This window comes from Mixophyes fleayi, chromosome 1, assembly GCF_038048845.1.
Source record: "Mixophyes fleayi isolate aMixFle1 chromosome 1, aMixFle1.hap1, whole genome shotgun sequence".
In the NCBI taxonomy this organism is placed as follows: Eukaryota; Metazoa; Chordata; class Amphibia; order Anura; family Limnodynastidae; genus Mixophyes; species Mixophyes fleayi.
Genome location: NC_134402.1, coordinates 323,290,251 through 323,305,033, shown reverse-complemented (window position 1 = coordinate 323,305,033; position 14,783 = coordinate 323,290,251). Strand labels below are relative to the sequence as shown.

At 38.8% G+C, this 14,783-nt stretch overlaps 1 protein-coding gene across 1 annotated transcript in view; it reads right to left on the bottom strand.

Annotated features, from left to right (window-relative positions):
- Positions 1–4,741: 4,741 nt before the first annotated feature.
- The window catches only part of SLC8B1 (solute carrier family 8 member B1), a 32,665-nt gene continuing 22,623 nt past the window's right edge, over positions 4,742–14,783 (bottom strand). The window contains exons 7-17 of the mRNA XM_075213936.1: positions 13,556–13,661; positions 13,180–13,347; positions 12,643–12,750; positions 12,014–12,070; positions 9,465–9,595; positions 9,239–9,380; positions 8,852–8,973; positions 8,561–8,714; positions 7,139–7,219; positions 6,291–6,355; positions 4,742–5,151 (exon numbers count right to left, since the gene is read on the bottom strand). Of these exons, the coding sequence (XP_075070037.1) occupies positions 4,954–5,151; positions 6,291–6,355; positions 7,139–7,219; positions 8,561–8,714; positions 8,852–8,973; positions 9,239–9,380; positions 9,465–9,595; positions 12,014–12,070; positions 12,643–12,750; positions 13,180–13,347; positions 13,556–13,661 (1,332 nt within the window). The 3' untranslated portion in view covers positions 4,742–4,953. The remainder of the gene's footprint in view (positions 5,152–6,290; positions 6,356–7,138; positions 7,220–8,560; positions 8,715–8,851; positions 8,974–9,238; positions 9,381–9,464; positions 9,596–12,013; positions 12,071–12,642; positions 12,751–13,179; positions 13,348–13,555; positions 13,662–14,783) is intronic.

Genomic DNA, 14,783 nt, shown 5'->3' with positions numbered 1-14,783 from the left:
TTGGTTATAAGTATTTGGGAATTTATTTAACTAAGTTATTCCTCCCTATGTATTACACAGCCAATTTTCCCAGACTTATTATTACAATCAGATGTGATCTAATTCAATGGAATAAATTTCACATCTCATGGATCGGCCGAATGGCCTCTGTCAAAATGACTGTTTTACCCAGACTACTTTGCTTATGGCAAACGCTTCCAATTCAGGTTCCCTTACATGTCCTTAAACATTTACAACAAATGATATCCAAATTTGTATGGGCAGGGCGAAAACCTAGAGTATGAATGCAAATTCTCTCTAAACACCAAATTGCTGGAGGCCTGGGCCTCCCAAACATAATAAAGTATTATCAAGCAACACATATGTCCCAATGTGTTCTCTGGTACTCACCTCCCCATCATGGAGTGTGGATTCAAATCCAATCAGATATATTACAATTATACTCCCCATATTCCTTGCTCTGGATATCACCCCAACACAGGACAAGACGTCTAGTCCAACTTCCTTCTGCACGTTTCTCAGTTTCAATTTGGGATCAAGTGACTAGGTCCTGTAAATTATGATCCGAGTACCTGCTTCTTATCCTAATTTGGAACAATAAAAATTTTGATCCAGGCCTAGATCTTAAATTGTTTCATCACTGGACTTCTCACAACCTGCTTTTTGTTTGGGATCTGGCTCCAATAAGGGTTTTCCCTACATTTGCAGATTTACAGAAAAGATTAGACTTGCCCTACAAAAAATTTCTACCAATATCTCCAGCTCACCAGACACCTTTATCGATCCCTAAAAGCACCTCTCCCATTGGACCAATGCTTAGCCTTGGAAACTCTATGTTGCATATCTCCCACTACTAGAGGCCTGATATCCACCTTATACCAACTGATTAATAACTTTAATCAACCAGACAAAGACCCACATGAGTTGGCTTGGGAGCGGGACACTGGGGAGACCCTGACTCCAAAAGAATGGCCGAAGATTAGAGTTAATATAGCCAAGACATCAATTTCAGTTAGAATAAAAGAAAATTCCTGCAAGATTTACTACATGTGGTATTTGGTCCCCTCCCATCTCCACACTATCTTTCCTACTTCCAGTGACCGATGTTGGAGGGGTTGCAGATTGCGAGGTACCCTGTTGCAGGTTTGGTGGAATTGCCCTAAACTACAATCTTACTGGCTGAAAATTCATAAAACTTATTGACTCCATTACACAGGTTAAAATGCCCGACTCCCCTCTATATTCCCTTCTTACCAGATGGCTCCCAGATACTACCCGGCCCGCATAAACACTCATCAATCACATTTTAAATGCAGCTAAATGCTTAATTGCTGCTCTCTGGAAAAATACTGCTCCCCCCTTGCTCTCAGCCACTGGTCAATCTACAGAATGGAAAGCATCACAGCTGTCCTCAAAGATAAACCAGCGAATTTCCAAAACACTTGGGGGTAAATGTATCAAGCCGAGAGTTTTCCGGCGGGTTTAAAAAGCCAATCAGATTCTAGCTATTTATTAAGTACATTATACAAAATGATAGCTAGCATCTGATTGGTTGCTATAGGCAACATCTCCACTTTTCAAACCCACCAGAAAAATTTCAGCTTGATACATTTACCCTTTGGTCTTCTTGGACAAATTACTACAATGCTGAACCTCTATTAACAACCGCTTGCGGGTTTGAAAAAGTGGAGATATAGCAACCAGATTCTAGCCATCATTTATTTAGTACATTCTACAAAATGACAGCTAGAATCTCATTTGTTGCTATAGGCAACATCTCCACTTTTTCAAACCCGCAGTTTATTAAATCTAGCCCATGATCTCTATAGGTTTTGAATGTTTTATACACTTAAATGCTAGACATACATAACCTAGTCCCACCTTCTCACAACTATAGATATCACTTTTCCTCTCCATCATTTTATTCATGGAATAAGAAGTAGCAAACCAGTTTCGCCCCTGCCCCAATCTCTCTCCCTCCCCCCCTTGTTTGTCTCTTCTTCCCCTCCCCCCTAGTAACAAAAATAAGAAAAACAACATTCATATTTCTCAAAGATAGTATACCTATTCACCTTTTGTTACTTTGAGTCTTCTTCAATGTTTGTAAACATCTTGTTTTTCACATGTATATTGTTTGGTATGTTTTACCTAAGTTATTTTCTAAAAATGTTATAAAAAATGTTAAAAAAAAAAAAAAAAAAAAAAAAAAAGCACATTTCAGTCTTGACAGACTCTCCTCAAGAAATGGACACCGTTCTATTAGTACAAGGGATTTTTAAACCATTTTCTTGCAGGCTCCTTAACCCCCACCTTAAGAATTTTCACTTTCATTTCAGTCAAATTGATTCCCAAAAGGGACACAGCTTTTTTGGAGTAAATTATCCATCACCAAGATATATGGACATTGTAGAGGATCTCTCATCTCTATTCTGCTGGAGTGAACACAGGGTTTACAACTTTGGGCCTCACAACTCCCCCAAGACCCTTATCTATCGGTCTAGTTTGAAAAGATTCTTAATTGCACAGGTCACCTAGGTCAGTCAGAACATACTTTGAGCGGTTACATAAAACATTGTCATACATGAATTCAACAGAATATAACAATCAGTCCTTAGATATACTATATAATCATCACAGGGTGAAAATCAGGTTAACCACTCTGTGGCGTTCTCAAACCTCTGGGGGACTTGCTCTTACGGACTTTCAGGCCTATTATCTAGCCGCACAATTAGGCATCTGAAGGGATGATTGGGGGTTTCCTCAACGGCAGACCTTGTCCGTTATCTGGCCAGGTTTTGATTGCGCACCTGCCCAGGCCTTGTTGGGTACCCAAGTCTCGGGAATTGTTCCACCGCTACTTATGCAGGCCTTATTGATATGGAATGTGCTTCAGGGAGTGATGGATACAGTTGGGATAGACTGATACTCCGATCTGGGTAAATTCTGCCCTTGCAGAGCTGTATAATTTAAGGCAATGTTGCCGATGGTGTGCCGCAGGGGTCACATCCATGTGCCAACTTTATTCTAAAGGTGTTCTTAAATCCTTTGCACATCTGCAATCAGAATTTCCACTCCCAAACTGTCTATTCCTTACTTACTTGCAGCTCAGACATGCCCTAGAAGACCAGTTTGGCAGAACTCCCATTACTTTTGGCATGGCCTCTCTGAGTTCGCTTTTGAGACAGTTGAGCACAGCCAAGACAATCTCCATTCTATATGCCAATGTCCTTTCCCTCCTTGCTCCTGATGACTTGGGTGGGCTGCGGATGAGGTGGGCTTAGGCCCCTTAGATGACAATAACTGTCTATACATGAGTGGGCCAAATGTGACATTGGACATTTATCTGAACTGTATATTGCATATATAATTAATGATGTATATGTATTTTCGTGCAGGGTTATATACTCAAAAGAACTGGAACTGTTTGATAAGTGAATATGTTATCTTGTATCTGTATTGTTTGAAAAATATAATAAAAATAATTGATTTAATAAAAAAAAAAAAAATTTGGATGCAGCCATACCAAAAACACTTCTCTACATTCTATTTTACGTTGCATATATCTATATGCCAAACACAAATATGCCACTAATATCTCCCCATTGTCTCTTACCATATCTCCAATGCAAAATACACACATAATAATGCCCTGTATGTATAAAAGGGTTTCTAGAAGCTACCTGAATTACTGGTGGAAAACCACCACCACCCCTTTAATTAATTTACATTAAAATAGTGGGCAACAAATACGGGGGATGTGAGAAAATTCAACCAAACACTTACTGTAAGCGAATAGAAATGGGGGAAGGGTTCCAGCAGTAATTAGAAGCAACATGACTTTTAAAAGTTATACCTAAACCATTTGAAGCTGTAAATGTACAGTACACCCTATGCCATTTTATAAAACGTTTAATACATGCAGTAATATAAACTTTACAACCCTAATCTAATTTTACATTGAAAAGTATGGAAATTTAAGGATTGATATTACACAGTTATAAGTTTTTTTTTCCCATACATACTGTTTCTGACATACCCATCATATAACCACACTCCAGTAAATAACATATTGTAATAATAATGTCCTACATTATATAGTAGATGCTGTATGGATGAATGGAGCTAGAAGCAAATATGCGTCATACCAAACATAAAACTATAATTAGATAGAGGACATAAGGCTTCTCGGAGTCAGTTCTAGGTCATATGTCTATGAACTCCTTAAGGAGCAGGAGCAGTTGTGTTCATCTCATGTTTTTAGTCTTAAATTCGTGACATGACTGATAACAATTTAGCATTTGCTGCATCCATATAATAAAAAAAAAAAACAATTAATTGAATGTATTGGTCTCAAATGCTGCAACAGCTGTATTTTTTATGGGGTTGGGGAGGGGGCATAAGAGAGTGCGATGACTCGCACAAACTTTCCCTACTGCAGTTGTGCTGTAGTACAACCTCCAAATAGTGATTAGAATAAAAAATATATACAACAAACAGCTTTATTTAAAAATACAAATACATATAAAATAAAACTAGAATTTAATTGCCACATAAAGTAGCTCTTACATGGTTTAATTGGTAGCACACAAGGAGCTTAAAAGGTTAGCATAAATTCCATAAGGATAAAAAAAAAAAAAAATAATATACAACCCAAGTCAGAAAAATTATTGACCAGTGCAATATGGTTTTAAAAATATTTTCTTAACCCCCCCCCCCAAAAAAAAAATGCCTTTCCCCCCCCCTTTAAAAACAATTAATTTTAAAACATTTTTAGGATACTGTGCCTTAAAAAATAATAAAAAAAAAACATTAAAAAAGACAAACAAACAATAAACAACCTGAGACAGTTAAGCAGCCATCAAGGGTTACGGGGATTTGGAAAAGAGGTGGAAGAATTGTGTCAACTTCACATATTATTGTTGTGTGTCCTTCCCAGGAGTCTTTTTCTCAGCATCAAGAGTCTTTTAGTTTGATGACTCCAAATTCAGTTAAAAGGGCCACAACCAGAAAGAGAACATAGATGAAGAACAGGGCAATCCCATAGCTACGACGTAAGTGAAAGCACTGTGCGGGAACGGCTATTAGTGAGAAGACCAGACTGATCCCAAGACCTCCTGCCAAGATCCACACCAAAAGATCTTGCGCTTCCAACTGAAGGGAGAAAAGAGAAATAAATTTTAATAAGCAAAAATATACCTTCCTGATGCCACCCTCAGCTGCCCATCCATGTACATTCCTGATGCCACCCTCAGCTGCCCATCCAAGTACATTCCTGATGCCACCCTCAGCTGCCCATCGATGTACGCTTTTTGACCACCAATAGTTCCTCTTCAACCATGATGTGGGTGGTGGGACACTATTGTTCTTGCTACAATCCTGTATCCATACACATACATTCTTGTATTCATTACCTGTTATTTGATCTTGATTGACCTCCCTCTTGAAGATTTTATATTTACAAAGAAGGTGATTTAATTTTTCAAATATTGCCAAGATATTTACAGTTTATTGCCAGCCTACAGATGTCAGGATTCTTTTGGTAGGTATAGTCAAATTCTGTGTACAGACCTGTGTCTTTTCCATTGATTTCTCAGTATACAAACTTCTGATGGATTGGTAGTGCAGGTTCTACGAATAGTTTTATTCGCAATGCTAATTATTACTGAACATCACATTTTATTATGATATGAATTGACAGGCAGCCATCAATTATTCCATATATTTTGAGACTTGGGACAGTTGAAGTATTTATTGACCCATTTACTTTGCAATTACAGAGGATATTGCACCACTTATTGGGCATGTGTAAACTTTTTTTTGTGTGTTGCTTGGCCCGATTTATTTAGTGAATGGCACATTTTAAAAACAGAATCAGGGCAGGTCCAAGAAACATAGCCGCAACAGTTGTGGTCTCTTTTGAGGACATTCTATGTATTCTTCTTTGCTATACATAATGCTCTCTATATTTAGAATGAGTAATATTTTGGCATACCAAGTCTATTATATGATGGTTCCTGATCTATACATTTTTGTTCTGCCCCTTTTTCCTTTACATGCCACTCAAACTCCCACCTTATTTGGAGTATAAGTCCATGAACCAAAAACCAAGATGAATTCTATAGGTACGTTATAAGAAGAAAGATGACGGAGGTGCAGTGTTTGCAAGAGGAATTTTGAAAAGAGGAATTACAATTTTGTATATGTTCTATATAACACATGAGACCTAAATATAGGTTTACAATGATTGAAAATAACAATTAGGCTGAAATGTGCCCACAAGATCAACTAACCTGTAATTCTGTTTTGGATGGGCCCATCTGTAGCAGGCACCCAAGACCAACTCCAATTAGCACATCTGTGGTCAGATCAGGAAAAGAGCCTATTCAAAAGTATGTTTTTAACATTTATAGTAAAATATAGTGGAAAATTGTAGATTACTTTAAAATCCCAGCCGTTCAGGAAAAATAGACATACAAACAGCAATGTCAATTATATCTTTTTGATTAGTCCTACAGAAGGACTGTATGTCAAGATCTTTTGATTCTGGTACTATGTTAGAATATACGACTAGTATCCGTTTATAAGAATGACCTTTAACAATTTGTGACAATACATAAAGTACAAAATGTGACCAAATATAATCAAAAACCCAAAAGATCCATAAACGCAGTCAGGTAATAATGACATACCAAACATATAAAAGATATGTCATAACACAGATTGTAGTAGATGAAATACAACCTGTTTTACTTTCAGCCAATAAACAAACATTGAAATAACTATGGATCTTGGACCTGTGGGAGACTACACAATGTATTTCATTTGTTACACTCATCTCACCTTTTGTTTATCTACAGACAGAGGTTGAGAACAGGTTACACTGCAGTAACATCATGTTTTCCTCATACACCTAGTTTATGTGCAATATATTATGGTAACTACCAAATTGGCTTTTATCAGTTTATTCACCATGAGGAATAGTGTTCGGGATCAAGTTAAATAGTTTTCTATACAACTGATGAGGGTTGTACCCGATTTTGACATCTGAAGACATGGATTATGTAGGCCGGTATTGCTTTGCAATAAACTGCTGGCAAATATGAAATGATTCTTTGTAGGAAGCAACATAAAAGGATACTGAAGATAATGCCTCCAAAGCAGGCAGAGAACGCCATGCGAGGATAGCCTTGACGAGCCAATGTCAGGTCAGATATAAAATCTGGAAGAGTAAAGAAGAGCGAATGAGTAAAGCAAAAAGCTGGCATGGTTACAATATTGTGTTATCAATGTAATCATCATCATGTGTTTATTTATATAGCGCCACTAATTCCGCAGTGCTGTACAGAGAACTCACTCACATCAGTCCCTGCCCCATTGGAGCTTACAGTCTAAATTCCCTAACATACACACAGACAGACTAAGGTCAATTTAATAGCAGCCAATTAACCTACTAATGTCTGGGCTTTCCTTGAAATACCAACCCATATGTAGATGCTGTAAGACAGGAGAACAAACTACAGACAATGATGTCTCGGTCGTTCTATTTGACAGTAAACATTTGGTAAAATTCAGCACTTCACTACCACCAAGCTTTAAAAGGTACCACCACCAACAATCAGAGGCAGAACTAGCGAGCTGTGGGTCCCGGTGCAGTGAAGCGAGGAGGAGGGATCCGGGGCCCACAGCTTGCTAGTTTCCTGTGCACCGAATCCCATTATCTCCATGGGCCCCGGTGCACTGCACCTGCTGCACCAATGGTAGTTCCTCCACTGCCAACTATCGTTCTACACAATCCAATTGCATTTTCGGTATGAAGATTCTATAAAAAGACCACCAAGCCCCATAACGGAAATGTTCAGATATAAACCAAGATGGTGAAAAAAAATAATAATAAAAAAAAAAATGTTCAGACAGCTGAAACTCCTCCCATATCAGGGGTGGGCAAACCTGTCCTCAAGGGCCATATCCAGTTCATGTTTTTAGGATTTCTGTCTGTAGAAACAGGTGGGATAATTACTGACCCAGCCAAATAGATTAACTCAGCTGTACATGATTAAAGAAATCCTAAAAACATGAACTGGATATGGCCCTTGAGGACAGGTTTGCCCACCCCTGTCCCATATCTATAGGACAATGTTTGTATGGCATCTGATGCAGACCAAAAAGCTGATTATGTAGGCATTTAGTATATATGACAGTATTGACCCTGTCCCTGTATTGAGAGGCACCAACCCACATGGTACCTTTCTGCAAAGCAAGTCTCTGCCTAGCTGTCAGTCACAGCCTGCTAATTAGTTAGAGAAGCACCTTCCTACTAGCATGGCAACTTGCCAGAGTAAAAAAAAAAGGGCATGGTGAACATATTGTTACATATTAACAATCCAGTTCATGCTCACTACTCAGTTCAGTAACAGTCTTTCACATATATGAATGTCAAACAATGATTTTATTTACTCTTTAAATAGTCATAGTTGACTGATTGTATACAAAAGTTAAAGCTAAATGAAATAAAGAATCATTAACACACATGTAATGTTCAATTATCACCAATTACATTCACCTCCAATACTGTTCCCCCAGGCTAGCAAGGTGAGACCAAGCACTGTATTACTCAGCCGGAAGATGACTCCAAAAGTGCGCAACAGGTTAACCACTTCAGTTGCTGCAGCGCTTATCCAGAGTGCACTGGCAATGAATCCCACGAAGGAGAAGAGCTATGGGCAGACAGAGAATCAGAGGCAGTAAGCACAGTGGAGAAGTCAGACATAAGAGAAGTATACATGCTGCTCAAATACCCAAAGTTTACTCAGACTGCCCAATGAGAGGGTGTTATAAACAGTTGGTCTCTTACACAATGATATTTGGGGGGCTGATCATTCGTGGTGATGAAGAACACAATTACTGCCAAAGGGGTTCCAATCAGCAGCAGGACAGCCCATACTGGAAGCACTCCCTGAATAGTGTACAGTGCATCTGTAAGGGCAGAAGCAAACGCACATTAGGTTCCTGGATGAATAGTGTAGAGAAGATTCAATGACCGTACAGGGAGCAACAACATGGTAGAGTTGAAAATGGAAATAATGCAGTGGTGATTATTAGGGGAGGGGGGTCTAGCACGAGTTTACAAAAATGCTCAGAAGACCAGTAAAAATATATTTTCCCTAGCAACTGATTAGTAAATCACCTTTTATAACAAAGTAACCTGTGGTAAAGGTGACATTATGTGGCTGCTACTCACAAGTTCCTGAATTCAGACAAAACACACAGAGAAGAGGACTGGTGATCAAATGAAGGCAGTTCAGGGGTCTCTGCCAGTTGCGATCTTCTTTGTCTGGGTCCACTATAGGGACAGTGAGAAGTAGCAGCATCTCCACGGGGACCTGAATGCAACAAATGATTATACCATTGTACACAGTAAATACGTAATAGATATTTCTCCAGCCCCTTTCCCAGTTCTGGCTCACTTTTACTACTTTCAAGACTTTCCAGGGCCAACGTTTTTGTCTCCATTTCCTAGAGTCCACTGGATTCAGCCCCTCCAAGAGAATTTGCCAAGTATTACGCTGCAGCGGCAATAACGGCTGATACTCATCTCCTGCAGGGAGGAAATAAAGGGTTAAAGGGAATCCCTGGCACATGCGCACAACATAAAGATATCTGAATAGGCAACATAGAACTAAACAGTTGTTATATTAACGGTTTGTTACAGCTGTATAGTTTCTTTTAAATTCACACTTATATGCCTGTAAATGAGACATCTTCTGGGCAGATATATAGCATTAATGAGAGTATTAAAGAATGTGAACAGCTCATGTCCTGCAAGGAGTACGCTCCTGAATTATTTTTTGCCCACTGGTTTTAAGTACATTGTCTCTGAATGGTCACAAGAGATTACTTATCGTGGAATTTTCACACCAACTGCCAATTTAAATCATGCAAACAAATCAGACAGAAGGTTTCTAATAAGCGTTCTACTCAAGCTGTAATGGGACGTTTACTTGTTTTGTTTTTTTAAACCTGCTTGACAAGTTCACTTTAAATACATCTCACGCCGCGTGGTTCTTACACCCTTTCAGCTCTATAGGTTTGGAAACGTTCTCTTACTAGTTGGACCAGGCCACATTTTAAAGATAAGTCAGTTTTGGCAACAACCCTCTTTACATGTCAAGTGAAAATATATTTTTCAAAAGCCCAACCATTTCTATATTCTTAATATATGCAAAAAAAACTAGATCAAGTGGTTAAAATTGTATACATTTTAAAATGCTGCATTTTACAGAGTACATCAATACCATAAATACCTCCCACAACATGAATGGGCAGCACAAACCACTAACAAATAATATTGAGGAACATTCCTTGCAGCCCCAATACCCCATATAGTGTAAACAAATATCTACACAGTCTACATAATCCAAACTGATTTTTATGTTTTTTAGAATTTAGCTACATCGCTGAAATATTACAAAGTAAACCTCAAAATTTTAGAGAAACCCTCACCCAAAAAAACATTATTTAACACTGAACATCTTCTACAAACCCTATGTAACAAACAGAAAACCCATACAATATAAAATCACAAATGTCATATGTGTCTCGGTTTATATGTGGAATGACTTTACGTGGAAATGCCGTTCTCCTTCATTCACACTAAATGGGAAGCAGCATCTTGGAGCGGGGAGGGGGGGGTCGCTGGGAGACATATAATAAGTTAGAGGGGCCTGATGTAAGGAACAGTTGGGTGGATTTTGCGGATGGGTGAAAGTGAGCGTCACTTTTTACTGTATAAACGGTAAAAATGCGCAGCCGCTATGTTCCGAATCTGTCTCAATGTGTCATAAGGCTAAAGTGGTGGAGAGTGGTGCAATGCTCACCCAACCTCTACAAATGAAAAGGTGTTAAACGTCCACCATGTATTACGCAAAGGGGAAAGGGGGCTCGTGGGAGGGCGGCAGTTGCAGGGGCTAGGCTCATTTCTTTTTATGATTTGTACACTTTTTTATGAGTAAATTAATTTCCCACAGTTAATCTCCCTGCGTTGATAAGTGGGTGCTTTCTAACTGGAAAACCATAGGCATCCTCAGGCTGATTGGCAAGCCCGCCTCCAAGGTTTGATGAAAATATTTTTTTCAAAAGCCCGACCATTTCTATATTCTTAGTATATGCAAAAAAACAACCCTATTGGCAGAATATGTATTTGTGCACACAACTGCTTGTTATATATGAAGTGGTGTTGAACGCTGGAGGCACCGGAGGTTCAAAGAGGGAGTTAGAGGTTCTGTAATTCCCCAAGCTGTTGAGTCTCTCATCTTTCAAGTTTGTATGTGCGTCCCTCTCAATTACAGGAAGAGAATTAGAGAGCTTAGAAATCATTTTTTTTTTTTTTATTACAAAAAAAAAAAAAAAAAAGATTGGAAGAAAATGAAGCTCTCAGATGAGATCTTTAAAACCAGCATCACATACATTCTACAAGTAAATAAAAAAGGCAAGAATCAAAACTCCCTGGAATAAACTAAATAAAAAGGAAACGGTGATTAAGCAAGTTCCCCATTTGTAAAGTAATTCAAAGACCCAAGATTAAGGATAGTAATTCAGGAAACAAAGTTAAATCTTCACCAAAGATTATAAAAACAAACAAATATGAGCTCAGATTTTACAATATAATTATTAATACAACAATGAGCATTGTCATTTTTGTAATATTGTTACATTATTCAAAATAACGATTGACTGAAAGCTATTTTAACATCTCATCTATTATTGCTTTATACATTTTTGGGCTGGAAACAAGAGTCATCTTTTTAAAATGCAGCTAACTTTTTTTTTTTTTTAATGTGGATAATCTGGGCTTTTAGATTACTGATTAATTTTCATTTTAGTTTTATTTTATTATGAAATATAAATGACAGGGTGCTTTTGCTTCCTAAACGAGAGGACGTGAAATGCTGCTGAATTTGAGAAGTTGTGAAGAAACGTCTGTGCAAGCTACTGGGGAAGAAAGAATCAGCCGTACCATATTCGGAGCCGTGGGGGGTGTGAATGCTGTTTTCTTCTGTGTCTGTTAGGAGCTCTGATTAAGAGGGGGAAAGAAAAAAAAAAAAGAAACACAAAGTCATGAGAAGATACAAACATGGTTTTGCAATTGTAAAAGCACTACTGAATAAGCCGACACTGTATAAATTAATCTAAAGAAAAGAAATTCTGAATTCCATAACAATTTTTGTACAATGAGACAAAAACTAGAAAATAACTGCAACCTGCCCATCACATATTAAACAATTCTCGCTCAGTCTTGGTCTTTAAAAGGCCACACACACCCTCCCACCCACACTTCAGCTACCTTCCAACATGTGGGAAAGGTTTCTGTACACACATATCTTAGTTAAACATAATGGAGCAAAAAATCCACACTTGCCATAGGGACCAGAAACTACCATTTTAAACTCTGTTTGTGCTTTGTATACTTCAGTGTGATCAGATCAGATATGAGGCCAAAATCCTGTTTATACAACGTCACAAATAACACTAAAATATACACTTTATTCAATACCAAAGATTAAGGATAAAAGAAATGAAACAACATGTGCTTAGGGAGTTAAGTCTTTGAAATGCCCCCAACGTTATCCCCAATAAAGGCCTTACCTGGCTCATCTAAGCTGGGGGCAGCTAGCAGCTGATGGCGCATCCTCCGATACACCCAGGTGGAGAGGACAACCACAAGGACATAAGCCAAATAAAGCAGCAAGTAAACTGTGTGAACAATTCAATAGGAGAAAACCAGTTATGGTACAGAAGTGAAAGGAATAAAAGGAAAAAAAAAAAGAAAAGAAAAGAAAATACAAAAAAGGACATAATGTTGAGAAAAGAAAATATCTATGGTATGTATAACACTAAAGGACTTGGGAACCAGGGGTCAGGCATGCAGACTGACTGCTAAAGTAAGGTCTTATGAAGCATTGCATGGGTGACTGCACTACTGCAAGTCGAAGGTAGTGTGAAAAAGTGGAATCTACACGACAGCAGTTGTCGGACATAAAAGGATGGATTAACAGTGACTGATTAACACACAAAAGGTAATTTGGTAATGACTAAAATGAATATGGAGGCAATATCATTAAACTTGATCCAATGAAAGAAACAGGTGGGTGGAAAGGGAAAGACAGGGGAAGAAGAACATACCCAGAACATCTGACAGGTCCACATATCCTCGATACAGTATATAAAATGTGAGGAAGATGGCAGCCATGTAAAACACAATATCTCTTAGGAAGGGGCGAGAAGCAGCAGTGAACGGTTTCACCAGTATGATGCCTCCAGCCACTACGGTGGTGACGAACATACCTGCACCTGGGATAGGCAATACGCAACAATAAATATACTATAAAATAAACCAGCCATTTACTTCATAATCAGAATATATACAGAGACAATCATCACTTTCATAATTTGCATACACGTTGGAGTTAAATGGTTTAGATCAATAAAGAGCCTGTATCTATGCATGGGTCATTCACTCAGTGTTCTTACATAGTTTTATAGTTACTGTTGAACCTACCAAAGAGTGCACCTATAGCCAACCCCGCAGTCCTGGAGTCCGAGAATGCAGCCACAGCGCTGAATACATCAGGGGCGCCATTCCCAAAGGCGAGGAAGGTAACACCATGGAAGCAAGTGGTTAAGGAAAGAAGTTTTCTTAAAATCATCAACCTAGTATCAGAACCTCTCATAATCTATTATATTCAGAACTTAGCTAAGGTAGAGGCAAGGGGGCATCTGGAGCAATTGTCTCCCCTATGCATAGTGGTAAATCTCACTGTGCCACAACACCTCACTCCTTATGAGCACATGACTTGTGGAGTGCACTCCACTACTATTCAACCAGGCTTTGTACACCGAAATAAATGTTAGAATAAAATGAAAAGTCAATTTTCCAGTCCATGCATTTAGTAGGCTGGTTGCTAGCACAGTGACAGACGATGCCAGCTCATGATCTCACAGCACCAATCTATTTCTGGCAATCATCCTGGATCTAAGGTAGGTATGTTTTCTGTGGTACACCAATTCGGGGTACATTCAATTAACAGTACAAGTAAAGCCCTGGTACATTCAACGTGCAGCACTGTATAGTATAATGTTTGAGGGTGCTCTTGTGTATTTGTTTGAATGGAACTGGTGGGAATAGTAAGGGTGAAGAGGTGCCACATTTCCTCACTTCCCTTTGCATGCCCCAATGCCTTTCTCTACCATTCTATATTCTATTCCTATATTCAGTACAGCTGATCAAAAGAAACATACACTGATAAGTGTTCTCAGGGCCGGGGACAGGGATGACACATTCGCGCTTTATGCCGACAATATGCTCCTGTTGTTGAGAGATTTAGAGACGTCTCTAGCCACACTATTACAGTTGGTAGATAGGTTCGGTGGTTTCTCTGGCTTAAAGATAAACTGGTGAAAGTCTAGTATTTTCCCCATTGGTATGGGGTCTCCCTGTGATTACTGGCGAGAGTCACCCACTGCAGTGGTTGATGAAATTTGATTGCTGATTATTTACCATTGAACATTGACCCTGTCGAGAAGGGATAATTTAATTAAAATTCTTATATCCATTATACCACTCCCCTGTCTATCTCCTGAGATGGCTTTTTACACTCAAATTAACAAACTCGTGTCCTCTCTGGGGGGGGGGGGGGGGGGGGTGGGGGGGAGGAAGAGGTGGGAAAGGGTCAAATTAACGCCTTTGTGTCGCTCCCAGGCATCAGTGGGAGGCCTGGCCCTTCCTG